The sequence below is a fragment of the Sapajus apella genome, unplaced genomic scaffold, assembly GCF_009761245.1.
Source record: "Sapajus apella isolate SASKATOON/1434 unplaced genomic scaffold, GSC_monkey_1.0 scaffold79, whole genome shotgun sequence".
In the NCBI taxonomy this organism is placed as follows: Eukaryota; Metazoa; Chordata; class Mammalia; order Primates; family Cebidae; genus Sapajus; species Sapajus apella.
The window spans coordinates 9,699,387-9,724,722 of NW_022437019.1; the positions used below are offsets into that span (position 1 = coordinate 9,699,387).

General features: G+C 41.0%; 1 protein-coding gene across 4 annotated transcripts in view; it reads left to right on the forward strand.

Annotated features, from left to right (window-relative positions):
- Window positions 1-25,336, forward strand: part of ATP10B (ATPase phospholipid transporting 10B (putative)) — a 297,777-nt gene that overhangs the window by 170,073 nt on the left and 102,368 nt on the right. For all 4 annotated transcript variants that reach the window (XM_032252731.1, XM_032252732.1, XM_032252729.1 and 1 more), the window contains one exon: window positions 5,945-6,149. In XM_032252731.1, coding sequence (XP_032108622.1) covers window positions 5,945-6,149 — 205 coding nt within the window. The remainder of the gene's footprint in view (window positions 1-5,944; window positions 6,150-25,336) is intronic.

Sequence of the window (25,336 nt, forward strand, 5' to 3'; positions counted from 1 at the left end):
TTTTTGACTTTTTAATAGTAGCCATTCTGACTGGTATGAGATGGTATTTCATTGTGGTTTTGATCCTCATTTTTGTAATCATTAGTGATGTTGAGCATTTTTTCTTTTTTATTTATATATATTCTACTTCAGTTTCTCGGGTACATGTGCAGGTCATGCAGGATTGTTGCATAGATAGACACATGGCAATGTGGTTTGCTGCCTCCATCCCCACGTCACCTGTATCTGGAACTTCTCCCCATGTTATCCCTCTCCAACCTCCCTACCTCCCACTGCACCTCCCTGAGTCCCCACCAGCAGACCCCAGTGTGTGATGCTCCCCTCCCTGTGTCCATGTGTTCTCATTGTTCAAAATCCACCTGTGAGTGAGAACATGCGGTGTTTGATTTTCTGTTCTTGTGTCAGTTTGCTGAGAATGATGGTTTCCAGATTCATCCATGTCCCTACAAAGGACACAAACTCATCGTTTTTTATAGCTGCATAGTATTCCAACTCTTAAGCACCCTATCTCACTGCTTCTCCCTCAGTGCACTGCAGCCCAGACGAGAGGCATTGCAAGTTACCTGAATCAGCCACAGGGCTCTTGGATCTCCTCCTTGGAGCCACGGAAAGGGCAAGGTCCCAGCTTGAGGTTTGTCACTGTGACGCTCGGTCAGATCACTCCCCTCCTCTCTGTGTCCATTTCCTCACCTGACAGTGACAGTTGAATCGCAGATCTATCAAATCCTTTCCAGTCTGGATCTTCAGGATATCTATTTCTGGGGAATCTGTCCCAGTAGCCAGGCTCCAGAGCCCTAAATTTTCAACCTGCTGAGCTTTGGACTCTCTTTCCTAGACTCAGGGGAATGGTTTAGGTTTTAGAGTTCCTTGTGTTCGCAGGGTATTATGTGCCTAAGCCAAAGCCACAAAACATAATCATGAGCATAAAATAGCATGAGGAAGGAAACACCAAAGCCTGTAGAGCGGTGGTGAGCTCTCACCATGACAATAGCAATCCTTGTCATCACCATCATAAACGAAGCTTGTGGTTAGTGAGTACTTACTAAGTACAAAGCCCTGAGATCAGTTCCTTACATAGGTCACATCACCAGTCCTTTCAACAGCCCTCTGAGGCAAAAGCACATATTGCCTTCAGCTGTCAGATGAAGAAACAGAGGCTCCGAGAGGTTAAGTAATTCGCCCAAGGTCACACAGGCTGTAAGCAGGGAAACCAGGATTCAAAGCCTCTCTCAATCCCTGTGCTTTGAATCTCATTCTCTTGGGCATTCCTCTCTCACCCTGGGTTAGCAACACAACACTAAGCATTCTGGGCCTGGCATGTGAGCTTCCTGAAGGGCAGCCCAGGTCAGCTCATCGTCATCCTGTGTAGAATGGGGAGTTTCACAAGATAACTCATCCTTCTGACAAATCCCCTTTACTCTAGTTGCCTGAGACTCTTTTCATAAAATCCAGATACTTGAGAAATGGAGCCTTCAGCATCCTCTCCCTCCTCTGTTCCCCTTTCACCTGCTCCCTCATGGCATCCAGTTGGCTAGAAACCTCTCTGCTGTTTATTTACCTCTTATAAGCCCTATATCCTCTCAGAAAGCCATTTAGCACTGCACCACTTAATTTTCCTTAAGGCAGAATCTGCCAGATGGAGCCGACGTCCCAAGCTATGTTGATTTGTCTTATTTTTAAACAACAGCAAACATTGCATAAAACTAAAATAGCAGTCGGTTCCCAGGTGTGGACTCACTAGCAGGGGGACAGTCCAGGATGTGTAGATGTGTCCACCTGGGGCAGCTGTCCCAAACAGGCCGGATTAATGAAAGATTGACCTCTGCAGGCAGCTCCTGGCCAGCTGCCGGGTTCACTCCATGCAGGAGCATCAGTCATCACCTCCCCTCACTGAACCCCCTTGGGCTGTGCATTCCTGACTTTTCCACAGACATGGTTCTGACAGTGGAGGAGACAATGTGGACCCTAGAGAATGAAGAGACCAACATAAAGTAGCACAGTGCAAGAAGGAAATATCCCTGATCTGATTTTTTAATCCCTAAAATTCCTAAAAAATGTGCCTCTGATTCCATAACATAACTATGTTTAGTTACTATCCATAAAATTCCTCAAATTTCATACCAGCCAGACTACTAAACTATGTTTCCCCTAAAATTGTTTTTGAAATGAACGCCCCCAAAGTCATATTGATCCCATAGCTGTATTATTCCTAGATGCCCACCAGGGTATTCTGGAAGCATGTGTGCTTGTGTTTGAGAAGCACAACCCTGGGGCTGGGCAATCTCTGTCTTGGGGAAGGCAAACCTACAACAGTGACTGAGAATGTTCCTTCACCGCTGCGTGCTGTCCTAAGGAAGAGAGGATATGTCTAAAGGAAAGACAGGCAATCATTACCAGCACAGCAGTGACCTCCTTGGGATGCAGCAAGTAAATGTAAAGAAGACAGAGGCTAGTGACTTACTGCTTGTGGGTGGCTCCATTGATACTTACATCATGACAGGACTTGGGAGGGCAGTACTCCCGCCCAGCTCACAGAAGTGACAGCCCAGAAAAACACTTATGCCATAAGCTCCTCTCCACAGCACTCCATCTTCCAGCACCTTTATAACCTACATCCTAGAATAAGCAGTACAGTCCTTTATTACAAAGGGGAAAAATGAGATAGAGTGTTCATGGGTAGAGGTGCATTGGCCTTGCCTTTGATATGCTCTGTATGCAGATTCTGGACAACTAGCTTTTGCCAAAACCTTCAAAACCAGTGTGCTCTGGGAGGGTTGGTGATCAGGATATTGCCCAGAATGAAAGTTGTTCTCCCTGATTCCAATGTCAAATACCAGGTAGAATGCTGAGATTATAGCAATCAACTGATAAGCCACTTCCCCAAAGGCATTATCCAGTAGGACATGGTAGCCAAAGGAGGGGAAAAAAGAGGAAGACAAGACAGAATGAGTGATAAATTCTTTGTTCCTTGGGGCAATTTTGCTATAATATTTAAGGATTTTTTAGAGCACTCTAAAAAAAAAGAAAACCAGTGTTTCCTCTATAAGATTCTTTTCTCACAGAGCGCATGGACCATTCTGGGGTCTGTAAGCAGCCTTACACATGGATATTTAACAGGTTTTCCCAGGGCTGCTTTGAAGAAAACATATCATCCCCTGAGTCAGCAGAAAGGCCATGAAGTGTTTGACCGTTACTATGGCACTCTTGGTGAAGGAGTTTCCACCCTAAGTATATAAATAACCAACCAAATTTTTAAATAATCAAATGTATTTCCAAAATGACACAGGGAAACAAGTCTGGGGTGACTGCCCCTATTCTTCATAGAAAATAAAAGTGAGGGTTGGGGGGAGATGGGATGGTTAATGGGTACCGAACAAAACAAAACAAAATAAAATAGTTAGAAAGAATGATTAAAACCTAGTGTGTGATAGCACAACAGGGTGACTGTAGTCAATAATAATTCAATCACATATTTTTAAACACCTAAATGAATATAATTGTATTGTTTTTAACACAAAGGATAAATGCTTGAGGGAATAGATACCCTGTTTTCTATGATGTAATTATTACACATTGCATGACTATATGAAAGTATCTCATGTACCTTGTAAATACATATACCTACTATGTGCACACAAACATTTTAAGGAAAAGAAAAGTGATATGGGTGAGTGGAAGCACAGAATGAGCTGATCAGTTGAGAAAGGTGCTTGGAAACCTGTTATGTGCTTTGGCATGTAAGGTGGAATTATTACTAAAATTCCACAGACACATCACCCCCAAAATCCTCAGAAGTGGTCTCAATAGTCATTTGGTTGACATTTAACCATGTCTGCTGCACTGAGCTCCCAGAGCCACGGAGCACTTCGGCAGAACCCTCTGGTTCTTTCGAGTTACAAAGTTGTTCCCCAATTCTAATGCTGTTCATTTTACAGACCTGGCCTTCCAAATGGAAGCACCTTTATTTCAGGTGGCTGGGGAAGTCTTCTGAGATCTTTTATGACCAGGAAGATTGGATCCTAGGAAGACTTGTCTGAGGTTCTCCAGAGGGCCTCCAGAAAGGAAGGAAGACACGAAAAACCTCTTCCTCCTTAGGGACTTTTCTGAAGTCAAAGGAGAAAACTGCACTTCTAATCACGACCCTTTCTCTGTGGAAGAGTGGACTTGTCATGCCCAGGACAGCTCAGATTCCAGCAGAAACAAACAATAACATACCCAGAGGGGCTCAGCATCAGTGGAGAAGCCCAGCAAAGGAAAGCCTGCCTCTCCAGATCTGGCTGCCTTCAGAGGCACCCAGCTCCAAGCCAGCTGGACTCAGTTAGAAAGGCCACATACGGGATATTAGTTTGGTTTCAAATCCCACATTTAAAGCGGGACATTTCTAAATGCAGACAGATGAGCCCACACCTCCAGAACAGATCTTGAAACTGTGTCACACGAGGAATAATTGAGGGCACCTGGAAAGTTAAATTTGGCTTGGCATGCCCAAAAGTCTTCATGGGACACCTGATGAATGCCTTAAAATATTTAAAGAATGGTGGAAGATGGAATAGACTGTATTACCTGGAAAAGCAGAACGGTTTAAATATTTAGTTAGGCAGAAAGAAGACTTTCTGAAATGAGAGCTCTTTGAAAATAGCACACGGACAAGAGTGGTGTCTCATGCCTGTAATCCCAGCACTTTGGGAGGCCGAGGCAGGAGGATCACCTGAGGTCAGGAGTTTGAGACCAGCCTGACCAATATGGTGAAACGCCATCTTTACTAAAAATACAAAAATTAGCCAGACATGGTGGTAGGTGCCTGTAATCCCAGCTAGTCAGGAGACTGAGGAAGGAGAATCGCTTGACCCAGGGAGGCAGAGGTTGCAGTGAGCCAAGATCATGCCACTGCACTCCAGCCTGGGCAACAGAGCAAGAATCCATCTCAAAAAAATACAAATAAAAAAATAAAGAAAATTAAAATAGGTTGCATTGCCTTGAGAAGTGGGGAGTTCTTAGCTGGAGGTGGGAAGGCTGAGGCTGTGGTACCACCGGCAGGGAGGGAGTATACCCAAGCAGTAAAAACTCAGGGCTTGGGCTGGACCCAGGCTCAGGTTCCAGCTCTGTTTTTGTGAGACTTTGAAAAATTTCTTTTTGACCCCCCAATTACCTCATTTGTGAAATTGGTATAATAATATCTACTCCTGTGGGTCAGTATGCAACTCAATGAAATGTGAATTAGCACGAGCACTTGGCAGGTAAGAAATGCTAGCTTTGTCCTTGTTACTCCTGCTATTATTATCTTGGTTTGATAAATTGGATGAGAAGATAAAATAATTCACTCTGATTTCCTCAGATTTCTTCGACCCTCTAATTCTACAGTTACTGTGAAGTGTCATTCCATCAAAGCTCCTGGTAGCATCTTCCCAGTTCCCTGACTGCCCAGAGTGTTCTGTTTCAGTGTGGCTCTGTGTCTTCCTCCACAGTGGCAGATATCCTCGCCTTTCCTATTACCACTCTCTTTATAATCAAAAACAATCTTTCCCACATCCCAGTTCCTTGAACCCCTGTTTTCTTTGGTAATAACTGGCTATTCTGGTAAATAGTGGATATTAAGAGTAGTGCCACGTTAATATGACAATCTAGTTACCGTCTCCTTAACATTTTTCTCTTGCAAGGAAGCAAGGGCTGAACACAGGACCTGCTCAAGAACTGGCAGTCAAGAAAAATTCTAAATGTTCGTGAGGACAGATCTTTACTAATGAGATTCTGTAGATTAGGTTTGCGTGTTCTAGAGAGATCATGAGGTGGTGATTCAGGAGCAGGGTAGAATACAAGACACTCTCATGACAGGCTGACTTGGGGGATATTCAGCGGCCGGGGTTGGTGGGGGGGCGCCTTCTGTTCTCCCATTAATTTTCTGAGGAAATTTGAAGCTGACTCAGAACTCTTTCTCCCACCAAAGAAAAGAGCAGACCTACGTGCAGAAGCACTGGAAGGATGTCCGCGTGGGAGACTTCATCCAAATGCGATGCAACGAGATTGTCCCAGCAGACATTCTCCTCCTTTTCTCCTCGGACCCCAGCGGGATATGCCATCTGGAAACTGCCAGCTTGGATGGAGAGACGAACCTCAAACAAAGACATGTCGTGAAGGGCTTCTCACAGCAGGTAGGGCTCATTCTAAGATCTTCGATGGTAAAGACAAAGAGAGGAAGCAAGCCTACCCTACTGGAAAATTGAACTAACCCTAGTGGGTAGCGGGGAAAGTAGTGGATGCCTCCTTTCGCTAGCACTTTAGATACACTAAATCTTCCCAGCAGCCCTCTGAGATGGATCTGATCTGCATTTCACAGATGAGGAAACAGAAGCTTAGGAAAGTTAAATAACTTGCCGGAGGCCTCAGAGTTTCTAAATGGAGATCCACTCTGTTCAACTGAGTAAACTATACTCTCGACTCTAAATGAGGGATCTAAAATCTGTTCCATCATCCCCAGGACCAATTCCTCTTCTGTATTCATCCAATCCCAACTCACTCTGCCCAGCTCAGCCCTAGCAATCTCTCCTGGCACGAATCCTAATCCTCCTCTACCCCTCCTAAACTGCAGCAAGATATTATTAACTACGTTTCCATTTGTGTATTCCTGAACTTTTCAACAGTGCTTAAGCCTCCTTGAGGGCAGGGAGAGATCATTGATACTTTTTTTTTTTAAGAGACTGGGTCTCCACTGGGTGCATTGGCTCAAGCCTGTAATTCCAACACTTTGGGAGGCCAAGGCAGGCAGATCACTTGAGGTCAGGAGTTCAAGACCAGCCTGGCCAACATGGTGAAGCCCTGTCTCTACTAAAAATTAAAATATTAGCCGGGTGTGGTGCCAGGCATCTGTAGTACCAGCTACTAGGGAGGCTGAGGCAGTAGAATTGCTTGCACCCAGGAGGCAGAGGGTGTAGTGAGCCAAGAGCGTATCACTGCACTCCAGCCTGGGTGATAAAGTAAGACTCCAACTCAAAAAAAAAAAAAAAAAAGAGAGAGAGAGAGAAACAGGCTCTCTGTCATTCAGACGAGTGCAGTGGCATTGACGCTTTTGTTTAATACCCACCCTTAAATAAATGGTACCTTGGACATCATGAAAAAATCATTATTCTTCGGTGGGTAAAAGCTCAGGCTCTGGGGTCTGACGGAGATGTGTTCCCAGCCCAGGTCCCAGCCCTCTTCAGCTGTCTCACCTTAGGCAAGTTACTAGCCTCTGACACCTTGGCTCCCTCATCTGGAAAATGGGGACAAAGATAGTTCCCTTTCCATAGGGTAGTTTTGGAGACTAACTGGTAGGTACATGACTTACTTAGCAAGAAGACAGGCACATAGTAAAAGACTCGTGAACAGTTGTTATTAATATCAATGCTTTCATAGGGAATATGTGTTGACTGACTGAAGCCGGGTGTGATATTTCAATTTGCAATTGAAATTCTCCTTGTGGGAGTTGATTTCCAATATGGTCCCTTTCTTTAACCAGGGAAAGGAGTACAATTTTATCACTTTTCTTCTTTCTGCCAGCCTTTAGCTGGGGAGAAATTGAATGAGTCAGAGGATTTGAGAGAAAGAAGGCAAATGACTTATTCCTCAGAAATTCTCATAAGCTAGAGCTCAGTTTTCTGGATTCAAACTTCTCAAAATAAGTTTGTAAGTTCTAGGAGCAAGGGTCATTGTACCTTGCTTTGCCTCTCTCCAAGCACCTGATAAACAGTTCTCATAAAACCCTTTTTGTGTGATTGAATTGGTCCTCAGAAGCCTGTTCTCTCATGCATATCATGGGAATAAGAATAGCTATCCCATGGTTTTGCTGTGAAATTCAAATGGTATGAGGAAAGTAAAGAACAAAATAAAGAGCTTGCAATCCAAGAGATTCACAGTAAATGGGAACCATTGCTGCTACTGAGGCTGTAGTCGCCACCACTGGAAATGGAAACCACCACCACCCACTGAGACCAGCAAGCCCACTGATCTCCAGGCTCCAAGTTCCCTGAGCAAGGGCCCTGTCTCCGAGTTTTCTCACCCATTGCTTGTTACCGCCACATTTGCTGAATCACCCTAGTGTTTGCAAAAAGGCGGAGTGAGATCTGGTCGAAGTTCACCACATCGTTCTAGACAAGCAATAACAATCTGTTTCTGGGCTCAGAGCTCTGTCGCCTGCCCTTTTGTCCAGAGGCTTTCAAATCTCTTTAGCAGTAACAATAAGAAATGCATGAAATATTACACACAGACACACACACTCACACACATGCACGTGTGTATACGCACGTGGGTATGTAAGAATGACAACTTAGCCTTACCACACGCAAGGCATTCTGAGATGTTTCTATGCTATTCTACCTTTCTGTTTTTCTCGAGAACAGGGTCCTGCTCTGTCACCCAAGCTGGAGTGCAGTGGCACAATCTCGGCTCAGTGCAACCTATGCCTCCCGGGTTCAAGCGATTCTCCTGCCTCCGCCTCCCAAGTGGCTGGGACTACAGGCACGCACTACCATGCCCAGCTAATTTTTTGTATTTTTTTAGTAGAGTCAGGGTTTTTGCCATGTTGGCCAGGCTGGTCTTGAACCCCCCCGACCTCAAGTGATCCGCCCACCTTGGCCTCCCAAAGTGCTAGGATTACAGGCAGGAGCCACGACGCCCGGCCTTTAACCTTTCTTTTTTTAAGTTCTAGAAGCAGTGAAATCTATAAATCACCCCTTTAGCCTCCCTCCCCCAACAATTCTGAATCTTTCTTAGTCTCTCTTGGGCAGTCATTTCAGTGTTGTTTCATTTCAACCAGTGACTTTTCTTTTTGTCTTTGGCAGCTGTTCCCAAGCTGTTTTTTTGCATATTAATTAGTCAGATAGTTTGGGATTTAGCTGGAATGAGGAGTCAGGCAAAAGGGCCATTCACGCTCCAGTGCTATAGACCAACCAATTTAATAAGTCTCTCCAACCCTAACCCTCAGTTCTCACAGAGCACTTGATGAGATGATTTACCAAAACAAAAACAAAAGAGAGAAAGAGAGAGGTAAATTCCTATGCGAAAGGAAGGAGATTATTTGAGCTTCAAGGTTTCCAGAGCTCTCTATTCTGTCTCAGTTCCTGATTCTCCCCCTTCCTTTGCTCAAACATGCTTTTTTCATTTTAGTAATAATAATAGACTTTTATTGATTCCAAACTAAGGGCTTTGCATGATTATGCCGTTTATCCTCAAAACAACCCGATGAGATAGGCACTATTATATTATTGTCTCCATTTTATACATAAGGAATCTGGTACATACAGAGGCCCTGTAACTTGCCCAAGGTCACTGAGCAGGGAAGCGTTGGAGCAGGATTCAAAGCCAGGTTCGTCCAGAGCCTCAGTTTTTAAGGCTCAGTAGCTCATCTCCCTGGCCCTTTCATTGTTACCTTGAGTTCACTCAGCAATGCTTACTTGAAAGTACACATTGATTGTTGCCAAGATTCTTTCCACATACAGATAGCAAGTGTCAGGGATAATGAAAATGGGCTCAGCCTGCTCCCTGGGGGGAGACATCTTAGCTGCCCCTTTCGACCTTGCTTCTCCCTTATACTTTTAAGGCAGAAAGATTTCTGAATATGGATAGAACTTGCTTCTGGCTAACTCTATACCATAGGATTTCCCTAATGTATCGAACAAACAAACATATTGATGAAAATTGCAAGAAAGGTAAATGTTGCAAGGCCAAGTAATATCAGAAGGCAATAGGTTACAAGCTTTCAAGTATTGTGTTCTGCAGAACTTCTCTGATACTTTAATAAGCCCAAGGAGAAGGACAGGTGCTATTAAGTAGCGTTTCTAAACATTTAAGCACAAGAAACTTTTATCCCAAGAAAGGTATCTCAGAGCTATTACAGGAGGGATGGAATATAACTAAGGGATTTGCTTCAAGTTCATTACAGGTGTTGAGGGTATATCATAATCATCACAGGGAAGTTTTAAAAATATACACGCATCCTTCTGTATCACCACCAGCAAATTATGATTCATTAAGATTGAGTAGGGCCTTGAGTGTGCATATTTTAAAAAATTTTCTCCCAGATGATCTTGAATAAACCTGTCACCACCTCTTTGAAAACCTGTACAACAAAGGAAAGGCGCCACCTTCAGTGCTTCCAAAAAAAAAAAACGCTTATCCTAAAAATGGGAACAAAACTACCATCTATGTTCTTCTTACTATATACCAGTTCTTTTACATGCATTGCCTATTTTAGGCCTTAGACCACCGCGGGAAGTAGGCATTACTATCTCCATTTTACACATGAAAACTCTGAGGCACAGAAGGAGCAAATCACACTAATCATCTCAGAGATTTTGAACACCTACAAACATGCTTTGTTTGGAAATTTAATGTCTTACGTAATAAGCATTAATGGCTTTTGGTAGTTTATTCTCTCTCTGAATCCCTACTGTCTTTAAGACCCTCACCTTGCCAAAGGGGTTTTTTACTAACCACTGAGATTACTAGAAACATCTCACCCCACACATAGACACACTCTTTTTACCATCTTCTAGATGATGAGAATTACTACATTCTGGTAATTCAAAATCAATAAGAAATACTCTGTCCCAGCTCCCATAGAGCAGCATTTCTCAGAATCTGCTAAGCACTTATCCCAAGAGAGAGTTCATGAACAACCCATGGTCTGTGGTCAAGTCAGATTAAGAAGCTTGTGTCCTGTGTACTCCCCTTGTAGGTTCCAACGTTCATTACCATGTGAACATCTCTGAGAAAGCCTGGAGTCAACAGACCTGTTAAACTTTCTTTAGCCCTGAGCTCTCCAAATGTATTTAACCTAAGAATCGTTTTTCAGAACAAATATTATTAACATTCCTATGGAACTTTTCAGAAAATATTAGCCTGAATTGTGGTACGGATACAGTCACAACAGGTGAAGAGTAACAGAGAAGTTGACAATCCTCATGGCTTATACAGTCCATTCTTCCCTTTCCTGTTTAGGTTCAAATGAAATTATAAACGTTAAAGAACTTCTTAAAGAGTCTTTCTCCCATGACACTGCAGATTGTCTTCAAGGTTGCCAAAGAGTTTGTTTCAAATCCTTTTCTCAGAATTCTTCTTGTACTAAATCAACTTTTTTTTTTTCAATTGGAACTTTTATTCCAAGGGGCTGTCTTTGAGTTTATAAAATTATTGACCTATTTTTGAGATATTCATTCTCACTTCCCATTGTTAGGAAAAGAAGGGAAAGAGGGGGAATTCAAAATTAGGATTATTCTGAAAACCTGTCCAGCTGACAAGAGGACTTTATTAGAGAATTCAAATGTATAGTTTTCTCTTCGGATACCTGAAACCTCTTCTGTAAAAGAGTTTTAACCTAGGGATTTAACACCTGGAAAGGTGTGTATAGCATTCATTTCAATAAATGTAATTGTTACCAAAATCCAAGGAATCAGAAATGAATGCTTCCAATTAGTGTTTCGGATCAAACATGTCCCTGGCTATTTTCCAAATCATTGAGGCCTAAATCCCACTGAAGCATGGGTCAGATCATTCCCCAGTGCCAACAGGGAACTTGCTATGCCAAGTACATTCTGTGGACTAGCCACTTCAGTAAGCCTAACTGAGAGCTTGTCAGAAATGCAGAATCTCAGGCCCCACCCCAGACTAAACCAGAATCTGCATTTTAACAGGATCCTCGGGAGAGTCATGTGCATATGAAAGTTTGAAAGGCTCTGGCTCAGAGCATCATTAATCAATGTAATAATTATACATACCTGTTTGTTGCTCAGGTTAAAAATTCTCCATTGAGTCTCTCTTTTGACTAGCTTGCATGCCACCAATGATAGTGCTTTTAAGCCATTTACTCAGTTACAAACAGCTGCTGTACTTAGATCCTCTGGAATGAAAGTATGTATTGATTTTAAGGTACTTAGACAAAGGAGCATTTTGCCAACAAAGAGTTGAGATCCAGTAGGGAGAAATTATTACCATCCCAGTTCAGTGATGCCAAACCTCAGTTAATGCAAAAGTTTAGCTACCTGTCTTCTAACCTTGCCTGCCCTTGAGAACCAGAGAAAGGTCCTCTTTCCTGCTAGATTTTTTCCAAATTTCTAGACAGGCTTTTCCAAATTTCCTTTAAGTACAAAACTTAGTGATTTTTACCTGTTGATCAGTACTTAAATGTTGAGCACAGATCACACCTTTTTTTTTTAATTTATTTTACTTTAGGTGCATGTTATATCTGGCATTTCTCCCCATGCTATCTCTCCCCACCCTCACCTCCCTCCCCACCCCCTGCTGTCTAGGATTCTTTTAAAATATAACTTCATAATAGTATGTAATATCAAGAAGACATAACCGATAACTGGATTAAACACCTACTATGGCCATAGGCAGTTTTTCTAAGTGTTCTATATCTATTATTTCCTTCTACTACTCAAAAATAACCCTGTAAAATAGGTGCTTTTATTACTCCATTTAACAAATGAGGCAAGAACAGTTAATTAACCCTGTTCACTAGGTTGACTGAGCTCAGATCCAAACTCAGGCACAGTTCTTTGGTTGGTTTGTTTACTTTTTGTCGTGGAAATTTTTAAGAATATACAAAACCAGAGAGAACAATATGATACATTTCTATGGACCCATCACCTGATTTCAACAATCAGTTTATAACCAGTCTTTTTTTAATCTATACCCCATCCTCTACATCTGCAAATTATTTTGAAGTAGATCTTCAATATTTTATTTTACCCATAAATATTTTATTATGTCTCTAAAGGATAGGATTTTTTAAATATATGATTATATTATCATACCTAAAAATTAGCAATATTTATTTGATACCAACTTTCAAATCAGTGGTCAATATTTTTCATTTGTTTGAATCGGGATCGAAATAAGAACAAATATTGAGATTAGTTTCTTTAATCTATTTTATTCTGTAAGTTCCCCACTTAGCTTTCTCTTTTTGATGCATATTTAGTTTTTGTTGCTTAATAAACCAGGTTGTTTGTCCTGTGTGGTTTCTTATAGTCTGTGCATTGTCTCCTGTAGTACCATTTAACATGTTTTTCTGACCACTATATTTTTACAACATGGTAGTGCCTAAGTCAGATTCAGGTTAGATTTGCCCTTTGAGCATGCGCATGTCAATGTTATGTCATAGGAACTGAGGTGCTACCATCTCAAAGCACAAAACATCTATCTTTTTTCATTGTTAATAGTCATTCATGGTGGTTGTTTAGATTCATTAGTTCAATGGAATTTGAAAAAACTAGTAATATTCTAATTGGTTTATAAGGAAAAATGTCCCCTCATGAAGTATTGGGTCACTCCAAGGTGTCCTCTGTAGAGAAAATGGATGTCTTTGAGACTTTCCTCTCATTTACATTTTCAAAATAATGAGTTGTTTGCCTAACATCCTCCAAAAGTGTTCAGTGGGTTTTTCTTTTTTAGCATCAATATGAACTCATGGATTTAAACATACCTGATGTATGTCAAATCAATGCACTAGTTGTCTTTCACTATTACCCCATCTCTAGGCAGTGGGAACCTCTTAAAAAAGAGAAGTGGCTCCTGAGTTCTTTTCACGTGATGGTAGTGGTCTTGGTAGATCTGCTTCCTTTTAATAGAAACCACAGTAAATATATCCTAGAGGATTTTATTACTATTGAGTTGATTATTATTTCTATGTCATTTAAATGAACAAAACTAGAACATTTTTCTTGAACTCCCAACCTCAGGTGATCTGCCCACCTTGGCCTCCGAAGTGCTTGGATTACAGGCGTGAGCCTCCGCACCCGGCCAAAACTAGAACATTTTTATGATTAAATGCATCAGGATTCATGCTGACACTTCAAATTCAAGAACAGAGGTTTTTACCTCACCTCATCAATATTAAATATGTAAATATTTTTCTGCATCAGGCAAAGTCCCTGTCCACTGTGTTACACCACCCCATTTTGATATTTAATACTCACAGAAATTCTATGAGGTTGAAATGGTAGGAACTAGGAACATTTTAGAGATGAGAAGATAACTTCAGACAGATCGAATTTTTCAAAATTATCCAGGTAATACAGTGCTGAGCCCAAATTAGAACTCAGTTCTGATGTACCTGATTATTTTTCCCATTGCTGAAATTATTCTTACCTTTCTTTATATGTATTTTTATGTCTCAAATGAATATATTTTCATATGTATGAAAATTCTAAAGCTTTATAGATTTTAGGTTTAATTATTTATAATAATAATAACTTGATGGTGATGGGGCAACCCTATGAAAAACTGTTACTGTTATTTTCTGTAGACTTCTGGGCTCCTTGTGGTGATCTCCTCCAGTCTTCTACTTGTGTGCAGGTGCACACTCTCCTCACACACCCATACGACATCCCCTCTTCCCAATGTCTAGCATTATTTGCACATTTCTATAAAAAGATATTTTTCCTTTAGAGCCTTACAAGAAAGCTCTGCTAGGTTATGTGAAAGGTGAATTTTTTTTTATTGTTTGTTTGTTGTTGTTTTGGTTTTTTTTTTTTTTTTTTTTTTTTTTTGAGATGGAGTCTTGCGCTGCCACCCAGGCTGGAGTGCAATGGCACAGTCTTGGCTCACTGCAACCTCTGCCTCCTGGGTTCAAGTGATTGTCCTGCTGCAGCCTCCTGAGTAGCTGGGATTATAGGCACCTACCACCACGCCTGGTTAATTTTTTGTATTTTTAGTAGAGACAGGGTTTCACTATGTTGACTAGGCTGTTCTTGAACTCCTGACCTCATGATTCACCTGCCTCAGCCTCCCAAAGTGCTGGGATTACAGGTGTGAGCCACTGTGGCCAGCCGGAAAAATGAAATGTTAATGGATGATATCTTAAAGTTATGGATGATAACCTATGGGATTAATGAATTATATCTTAAAGGTTTTCTCCTTCCCAGCAACTCCGTTACCCAAGACAATGTATTTACATTTTAGTATTGGCCTTCAGTGCCTTAGTCTATTGTGGGTATTTAAGGTCAATGTGGGAAATATTTGATATCTCAGATGAAAACCATACCAATCTAATATGGTATATGGCTTAGTTAAGACTCTTGATTACATGTAACAGAACTGTAATTCAAAATAGTGTGGACAAAAAGTTAATTAGAAAAATATGGGTGAGTTGGGCCTTAGGTGCATGTGGAATGAAGAATTCAGAATCCATCAGTACAATGTCCATTCCTTGTCTATGTTTCTTGTGATGTGTTTGACTTCACTCTTTCAAACCAACTTCCTTTGTGTGGAATGAAATGTAGTACCAGTCATACTTGTGCTTTATAGCTTAACCCCCAGAGAGGGTCTAGCAACCTTCCCTGATGTCTAGGTTGAAAAGCATCCTGGGGGAATGGACTGCTGGCCTGGCTGATATCATGTACGCATTCCTAGACAAATTAACTCTGTCCAGAAACAAAGGACTAAGTGATTGGCATCCTCCACTTGAACCCCATGTTTGAAATTGGTCTGTAGGGTGGGAGAGTTCTGAACAGCAGAGTAATAAATATCCTTTATACCTATGACTCATCCGAAGTCTATAAGCCTAATTTACCTGTGACCATGGTCATTCATCCTAAAGGAGGGGGCTTAATACCCTCTGTCTCTCTCCTAGAGTCCCTAAGTGTTATCCCTCTTCCCAAAATGCCCTTCCTTGTCTGACCTCTCTCTGGTTTAGGCAACACTCTGACCCATGTCCCACAGGTAAGCACTCCTTTCTCTGTGCTCGCATGGACTTTGCTCTTGCCACTCTCAACTACTGTAGTTCATTCAATAAATTCATTTACTCAGTCAACATCTGATGAGGTCCTCCTGTTACCAAACACTGTACTAGGATCTTTGTTATTGTGGTTTATCAGCAGAGGTGACACATTGTGATCATATCTTCCATGAACAACTTAATATAGTTTCTTGAACTGAAATTTATACTCTCTTCTTTGTGAATTCTTTTGCCAAAACATGAAGCATGAAACTTTGGATTTCGTATCATCTTCTTGTGTTTCAGTTATCTACAGCAAGAAAAGCTTTGTACAGAAAAGGTTTGTCTGTGCAATACTCCCTTAAGGCACCACTGGCCATCTGGTGGCACCTGCTTATGTTTCAGGCATCAGACCACTCACACATTCATTCATCAAATATTTATTAAAAGCCTTCTATGTGCTGAATGCTGTAGCATGCTCTGGGGGCCCAGGAGTAAACAAGAGAGATACAGGGTGTGACTGCATGCTCTTACAGGGAATTACACAAATAGTTGTTAACAATTCTGCCAACCATTAGTTCCTTTTAGAAATGACAGAAGAAATCATCCTATTTCTGTATTGCTTGGCATGCCAAGTCCATGCACTGTATGTTTGGTAAATGCCATAGCACGATCTCCAGATTACTTTTAGTCAGCCCAAGTGGGAAACAGAATATTTGTCCACTTGACCAAAAGGAACTCAAACTATAAAAACTCCTAAGAGCCCTCCAGCCCAATCTGCCTGCTTTTGTGAGAGAATCAGTAGGGCAGGCAGGGACCTTTAGAGTGATTGAATATGCAAATGATTTCCTCATCCAGAGCCAGAGGAAAGTAACTGCCAGTCACCCTGTTACGGGTTATCCTGAAAAGAACCTTCACCTACCAGGAAGCAGCTAGGTTATCAAGTGCTAGTAACTGTCATTAGTTTTCAGATAGGATTCTCAGAAATCAGAGGGTTGCTTAATTTGTATGCCGGGAAGAAAACCTCAATCACCTAGCTCGGCAGCTGGGGTGTGAAGTACATTTGCTTTCACCATTTAGACAACGGATAACTTAAAATGAAAAAACTTTAGTGTTCTTCCAAGGTTGCAGCATATACCTCCCATGTAGCTTCCTTGGTCGGCATGGTTTGCCTACACTGTAACCCCTACTCCTTGGCACAGTCAGTTGAGCCATCCACACAGGAGGGTCAATGTTGCCATTTTGTTATTCTCATCCCCAGATAGTGGTGGTTCTCCTTGGTAGTCTTTTAGCCTGGGAATCACGTAGAAACAGAATCCAAGAGCTTCACAAAAGCATGGCAGTCACAGATTTAACTCTTCTTTTTCATAAACATAATTGACTCTTGGTAAAAACTAAATACATAAATTATTTCTATGTTTGAGGAAAGAGTTTGGTTGGCTTCCATTTCTTTAATCAACAAAATCTTTCTTGAATGATATTTCCTAATGGACATACAGGGATTTCAAAGTGGTCTAAGATGTGCTTCTAATCCTGTAAGAACTATATGACCATGGGTTCCACTTTTAAAAAAGGCCATTTGTGACTATTAAAAAAAAAAAAAAAAAAAAGGTTGTTCTTTCAACATCCATTATTTAAGAATATACAATAAAACCAAAAGCTACAGTGAATCTAGTGAATTGGTAAATGAAATTTCAATTTATTAATCTCAATAATTCCTTTAGAAATCTGAAAGATACTGGTACATGCATATGTGAGACTTATTTTTACTCTGTCTACAGACAGCATTTGGTAGCATATAAGGGATTTGTAGACAAGTTGCAGTAGCTTAATCTACCAATCACGAACCATTGGCTTATCCAAACAGCTTGGTAACAGAAATTCCTTTGCAGTCTCCTTTCTTTTCCTCCCTTGAGTCATTCGACTCAAGTCAAAGCCCCACAGTAAGAGAGTTTAATGGGCAGGGCATCATGGCTTACATTCCCATCACAGTTATAAACCAGAAATGAAAGGCACTTTCCCACAGGGAAGTCAAAAGTTTACAAAGGATGAAACAGAAGATGAGTAGCCAGAAGAAAGCTATCCATTACAAACAACTTCAAAAGATCATTCATACATTTATTTAATCACATGTATTGGTGAATTCAATCATTAATTGTGACTGATAAAAGGAAATAAGCCTAGAAAAGTAAAACTTGAGGCAAGCACAAGGAAAACAGCCTATTCTAGCTCATGGAATATATTCCAGCCTGAGATGGCAGGCTTGCTGTACATGGGACACAGGTGAACAAGGAGGACCTCAACCCTGGGGAGTGATTATGCCCTGGCACCAGGCCCAGTTTCCTTTGCTCTCAAAGATACCACTGTTGACACACCTGAGCCAGACTGGGAACCTTGAGTTGTCTTATGGCAGCAATCATTGATTTGTGTTAATCACCCCTTTCCTCCTTTGATTCTCTCTTACTTTCCCACATGACTGCTGTATCATGGATAGTTAATAAAAGCTTGAATGGAGGCATGAGTGAACAGGAGACTAGACTGGACAAAGGTGGGATTGAGGATTCTGACTACATTTTTTATTTGTTGAGTTAAAGGCTTCCCACACAAGAGGTGGTCCTACTCCCATGAATCAAAGTTCAGACTGTGTCTGGGACTTTTTCTATTGTGTGAATCAGCCTTTACAGTGAGATCTGCTTTGTATCTACTCACCTATCACCTTTAAAAATACACACAGCCAACATCACCCTCTCGAGTACTAACCTTGCCTCAACACATCTTTATGGTGTGCCTGCAAAAACAAGGTATTACAGGAGATGCCCCAGAGGAAGCTGACAGTCTACCAGAGGATGCATAGATCTAGACAGAGGTGTTCAATGGAAACAGCAGCAGTGGTGGCAGCACATGAAAAGGAGCAATTCTGATTAGCTGAGGTGGAACCTTCTGTGGGGATTAGAGTGGGCTTCATAGAGGGAGTAGCCAAAAAATTCGTAAAGGCTAAAAAATAAAATTTTCAAAAAAAAAATCTTCTGGGGAAGACAATCCAAGATGGCCAAATAGGAACAGCTCTGGATTGCAGTTCCTAGTGAGAATACAAAGAGTGAGTTATCACTGTGTTTCCAAATGAATTTTTACTGCCCACAGACCAGGAGATTCCTGGGTGGAAAAGTCTCCAGGCATGAGTCTCCAGCATGGCTGTTTCAGCCGGTGCAGCAGGTCACCACACAAAAACTCACACAAATCTGGGTGCCACTTCAACTGGTGACTGGAACGCCTGGGAGACAGAGTCATCCATTCAACTGAAAAAAAGGGTGCTGAAACAGGGAACCAGGTGATCTGGCTCAGCAGGTCCCACCTCCACAAAGACCAGCAATCTCAAACGCTCTGGATTGAGAGTTTCACAGCAAGCACAGCTGGACCTGGGATGGTCCAGCTCTGTGTGGGGAAGGGCTTCTACCATTACTGAGGCAGTACACCACTATGGAGGCAGTCCGCCACTGCTGTGGCAGTCCGCCATTACCAAGGCATTATGCCATTACTGAAGCAGTCTGCCATTACCAAGGCAATCGCCATTACTGAGGGAGTCTGCCATTACAGACACAGTCTAATATTACTGAGGCACACCGCCATTACTGTGGCAGTTCTAACTATACCTTTATAAACAAAACCACAAGGAAGTTCTCACAGCAGCTGAGCAGAGCCCACGGCAGCTCAGCAATGCCTCTGCTGACAGACTGTAACTAGGCTACCTCCTCGCTGGGCAGGGCATCTCTGAAAAAATGCAGCAGCACATTAGGAACTTATAAATAAAGCTCCACCCTTCCAGGACAGAGCACCTGGGAAAAAAAGGCAGTTATGAGCTCTGCTGCAGCAGACTTAAATGTACCTGACCAGCAGCTCTGAACAGAACAACAGAGCTCACAGCTCAGCACTTGAGCTCCTATAAGGGACAGACTGTCTCCTCAGGCAGCTCCCTGACCCCCATATATCCAAAGAGATACCTCATAAAACAGAGCTCAGGCTGACATCTGGCACATATCCTTCTGGGACAAAGATATCAGAAGAAGAAACTGGCAGCAACCTTTACTGTTCTGCAGCCGCTGCAGGGGATCCCCAGACAAGCAGAGTCTGGAGTGGTCCTCCAACAGTCCTAAAGCAGAGGAGCCTGATGGTTAGAAGGAAAAGGAAAAAACAGAAAGAAATAACTTCACCATCAACAAAAAGGACGTCCACTCAGAGAACCCATCTGAAAGTCACCAACTGCAAGGACCACAGGTAGATAAATCCACAAAGATGGGAAGAAACCAGTGCAAAAAGGATGAAAACACCCAAAACCAGAAGGCCTCTCCTCCTCCAAGGGATCATAACTCCTCACCAGCAAGGGAAAAAGGCTGGATGGAGAATGAGTCTGATGAATTGACATAAACAGGCTTCATAAAGTGGGTAATAACAAATTACTCTGAGCTAAAAGAACATGTTCTAACCCAATGCAAAGAAACTAAGAACCTTGAAAAAAGGTTTGATGAAATGCTAACAAGAATAAACAGCTTAGAGAAGAATATAAATGAATTGATGGAGCTGAAAACACAACATAAGCACGTCTCGAAGTATGCACAAGTTTCAAGAGCCAAATTGACCAAGTAGAAGAAAGGATATCAGAGATTGAAGATCAACTCAATGAAATAAAATGAGAAGGCAAGATTAGAGAAAAAAGAGTGAAATGAACAAAGCCTCCAGGAAATATGGGATTATGTGAAAAGACCTAATCTACATTTGATAGGTGTACCTGAACATGACAGAATGAATCCAAGCTGGAAAATATTTTTCAGGATATTATCGAGGAGAACTTCCCCAACCTAGCAAGGCAGAGCACCATTCATGTCCAGAAAATGCAGAGAACACCACAAAGATATTCCTCAAGAAGAGCAACCCCAAGACACATAATCGTCAGTTTCACCAGGGTTGAAATGAAGGAAAACATGCTAAGGGCAGCCAGAGAGAAAGGCCAGGTTATCCACAAAGGGAAGCCCATCAGACTCACAGAGAATCTCTCCACAGAAACCCTACAATGAGAAGGATGTGGGGGCCAATATTCAATATTCTTAAAGAAAATAACTTTCAACCTAGAATTTCATATCCAGCCAAACTAAGCTTCATAAGCGAAGGAGAAATAAAATTATGAACAAGCAATTGCTGAGAGATTTCATCACCACCAGGCCTGCCTTACAAGAGCTCCTGAAAGATGCACTAAACATAGAAAGGAACAACCAGTATCAGCCACTCCAAAAACGTACCAAATGGTAAAGAGCATCAACACAATGAAGAAACTGCATCACCTAATGGGCAAAACAACCAGCTAGAGTCAATATGGCAGGATCAAATTCACGCATAACAATATTAACCCTAAATATAAATGGACTAAATGCCCTAATCAAAAGACACTGACTGGCAATTTGGATAAAAGTCAAGACCCATCGGTGTGCTGTATTCAGGAAACCCATCTCACGTGTAAAGACACACATAGGCTCAAAATAAAGGGATGGAGGAAGATTTACCAAGAAAATGGAGAACAAAAAAAAAAAAGCAGGAGTTATAGTCTCTGATAAAATAGACTTTAAACCAACAAAGATCAAAAGAGACAAGGGCATTACATAATGGTAAAAGGATCAATGCAACAAGAAGGGCTAACTATCCTAAACATATATGCACCCAATACAGGAGCACCCAGATACATAAAGCAAGCTCTTAATGACCTACAAAGAGACTTAGATGTCCACACAATGATAGTGGTAGACTTTAACACTCCACTGTCAATATTAGACAGATCGACAAGAGAGAAAATTAACAGGGGTATCCAGGACTTGAAATCAGATTGGGACCAAGCAAACCTAATAGACATTTACAGAACTCTCAACCCCAAATCCACAGAATAAACATTCTTCTCAGCACCATATCACACCTGCTCTAAAATTGACCACATAATTGGAAGTAAAACACTCCTCAGCAAATGCAAAAGAACGGAAATCATAACAGTCTCTCAGACCACAGTGAAATCAAATTAGAACTCAGGATTAAGAAGCTCACTTAACTTTGAACCACACAACTTCATGGAAACTGAACAACTGGCTCTTGAATGTTGACTGGATAAACAATGAAATGAAGGCAAAAATAAAGATATTCTTCAAAACCAATGGGAACAATGACACAGCATGCCAGAATCTCTTGGATACATTTAAAGCAGTGTCTAGAGGAAAATTTATAGCAATAAATGCTCACATGAGAAACAAGGAAAGATCTAAAATGGACATGCTATCATCAAAATGGAAAGAGCTAAAGGAGCAAGATCAAGAAAACTCAAAAGCTAGCAAAAAGCAAGAAATAACTAAGATCAGAGCAGAACTGAAGGAGATAGAGATACAAAAAAAAAAACTTCAAAAAATTAATAAATCCAGGATCTGTTTTTTTTTTTAAAGATCAACAAAATAGACCACTAGCCAGATTACTAAAAAAAAAGAAAAGAGAGAAGAATCAAATAGATGCAATAAAAAATGATAAAGGGAATATCACCACCAGTTCCATAAAATACAAACTACCATCAGAGATTACTACAAACAACTCTGTGCACATAAACCAGTAAACCTGGAAGAAATGGATACATTCCTGGACATTTACATCCTCCCAAGCCTAACCCAGGAAGACGTCAAAACCCTGAATAGATAAATAACAAGGGCTGAAGTTGAGGCAGCAATTAATAGCCTACCACCCAACAAAAGCCCAGGTCCAGATGGATTCACAGCCGAATTCTACCAGACATACAAGGAGGAGCTGGTACCACTCCTTCTGAAACTATTCCAAACAATCCAAAAGAGGGAATCCTTCCCAAATCATTTATGAGACAAACATCATCCTGATACCAAAACCCGGCAGAAACTCAACAAGAAAAGAAAACTTCAGGCCAATATCCATGATGAACACAGATGCAAAAATCTTCAATAAAATACTGGCAAAGTGATTGCAACAGCATATCAAAAAGCTTATCCATCACGATCAAGTAGGCTTCATCCCAGAGATGCAAGGCTGCCTCAACATATGCAAGTCATAAATCTAATCCACCACATAAACAGAACCAAAGACAAAAACCACATGATTATGTCAATAGATGCAGAGAAGGCCTTCAACAAAATTCAACAGTCCTCTGTGCTAAAAACTCTCAATAAACTAGATACCAATGGAACGTATCTCAAAATAATAAAAGCTATTTACGACAAACCCACAGCCAATATCATACTGAATGGGCAAAAACTGGAAGCATTCCCTTTGAAATCGGGCATTAGGCAAGGATGCCCTCTTTCACTACTCCTATTCAATATAGTATTGGAAGTTCTAGCCAAAGCAATCAGGCAAAAAATAAATAAATAAATAAAGGGTATTCAATTAGGAAAGGAGGAAGTCAAATTGTCTCTATTTGCAGATGATATGATTGTATATTTACAAGACTCCATTGTCTCAGCCCAAAATCTCCTGAAACTGATAAGCGACTTCAGCAAAGTCTCAGGATACAAAATCAATGTATAGAAATCACCAGCATTCCTATACACCAATAACAGACTTAAAGAGAGCCAAATCAAGAACCAACTCCCATTCACAGTTGCAACAAAGAGAATAAAATACCTAGGAATACAACTAACAAAGGATGTAAAGGACCTCTTCAAGGAGAACTGCAAACCACTGCTCAACAAAATAAGAGAGGACACAAACAGATGGTGAAACATTCCATGCTCATGGTTAGGAAGAATCAATATTGTGAAAATGGCCATACTGCCCAAAGTAATTTATAGATTCAATGCTATCCTCATCAATCTACCTATGACCCTGTTCACGGAACTGGAAAAAAAAAAAAAAAAAAACTTAAACTTCACATGGAACCAAAAGAGAGTCTGCATAGCCAAGTCAATTCTAAACAAAAAGAACAAAGCTGGAGATATCATGCTGCCTGACTTCAAACTATACTACAAGGCTACAGTAATCAAAACAACTTGGCATTGCTACCAAAACAGAGATACAGACCAATGGAACTGAACAGAGGCCTCAGAGGCAATGCCACACATCTACCACCATCCGATCTTTGACAAACCTGACAAAAACAAGCAATGGGGAAAGGATTCCCTGCTTCAAAAATAGTGTTGGGAAAACTGGCTAGCCATGTGCAGAAAGCAGAAACTGGGCCCCATCCTGACACCTTACACTAAAATTAACTCCAGATGAGTTAAAGACTTAAACATAAGACCTAACACCATAAAAACCCTAGAAGAAAACCTAGGCAAAGCCATTCAGGACAGAGGCATAAACAAGGACTTCGTAACTAAAACACCAAAAGCATTGGCAACAAAAGCCGAAATAGACAAATGGGATCTAATTAAAGTCCAGAGCTTCCACACATCAAAAGAAACAATCATTAGAGTGAACTGGCAACCAACAGAATGGGAAAAAAAATTTTGCAATCTACCCACCTGACAAAGAGCTAATATCCAGAATCTACAAAGAACTAAAACAGATTTACAAGAAAAAAACCCATTCAAAAGTGGGTGAAGGAAAAGATGAGGCCAACAAACATAGGAAAAAATGCTCATCATCACTGCTTATTAGAGAAATGCAAATCAAAACCATATTGAGATACCATCTCACGCCAGTTAGAAAGGCGATCAGTAAAAAATCTGGAGACAACAGATGCTGGAGAGGATGTAGAGAAATAGGAACACTTTTACATTGTTGGTGGAAGCATAAATTAGTTCAACCATTGTGGAAGACAGTGTGGCGATTCCTCAAGGACATAGAAATAGAAACTCCATTTGACCCACCAATCCCATTACTGGGTATATATCCAAAGGATTATAAATTGTTCTACTATAAAGACACATGCACACAAATGTTCACTGCAACACTGTTTACAATAGAAAAGACCTGGAACCAACCCAATTGCCCATCAATGATAGACTGGACAGGGAAAATGTGACACATAAACACCATGGAATACTATGCAGCCATAAAAAATGATGAGTTTGTTTCCTTTTTAGGGACATGGATAAACCTGGAAACCATCATTGTCAGCAAACTGACATAAGAACAGAAAGTCAAACACTGCATGTTCTCACTCATAGGCTAGTGTTGAACAATAAGAACACATGGACACAGGGAGGGGAGCATCACACACTAGGGTCTGTTGGGGTAACTAGGGGAGGGACAGCAGGGGTTAGGTAGTTGGGGAGGGATAACATGGGGAGAAGTGCCAGATATAGGGGATGGGGATAAAGGCAGCAAACCACATTGCCATATATGTACCTTTGCAACAATCCTGTATGCTCTTCACATGTACCCCAGAACCTAAATTGAAAGAAAATATATATATGTATTTTAAAATGTCTTCTAGGCCAAATAGTGCCTTAACTTTAACCTGTACTCTTTGTAGGTACTTAATTTAAAGTGGAAATGTACTTGGAAGAGGTAACACACTGCATTACTTATTTGTTGTAATTTTTGTATATTTTTTATACATTAGAAAATGAATTCATTTATTAAATCGGTCCTTCAGAGGAATTGGGTAGTGAACATAGAGAAATAGCGCCAACAGGAGAGCTTAAATATTCATCT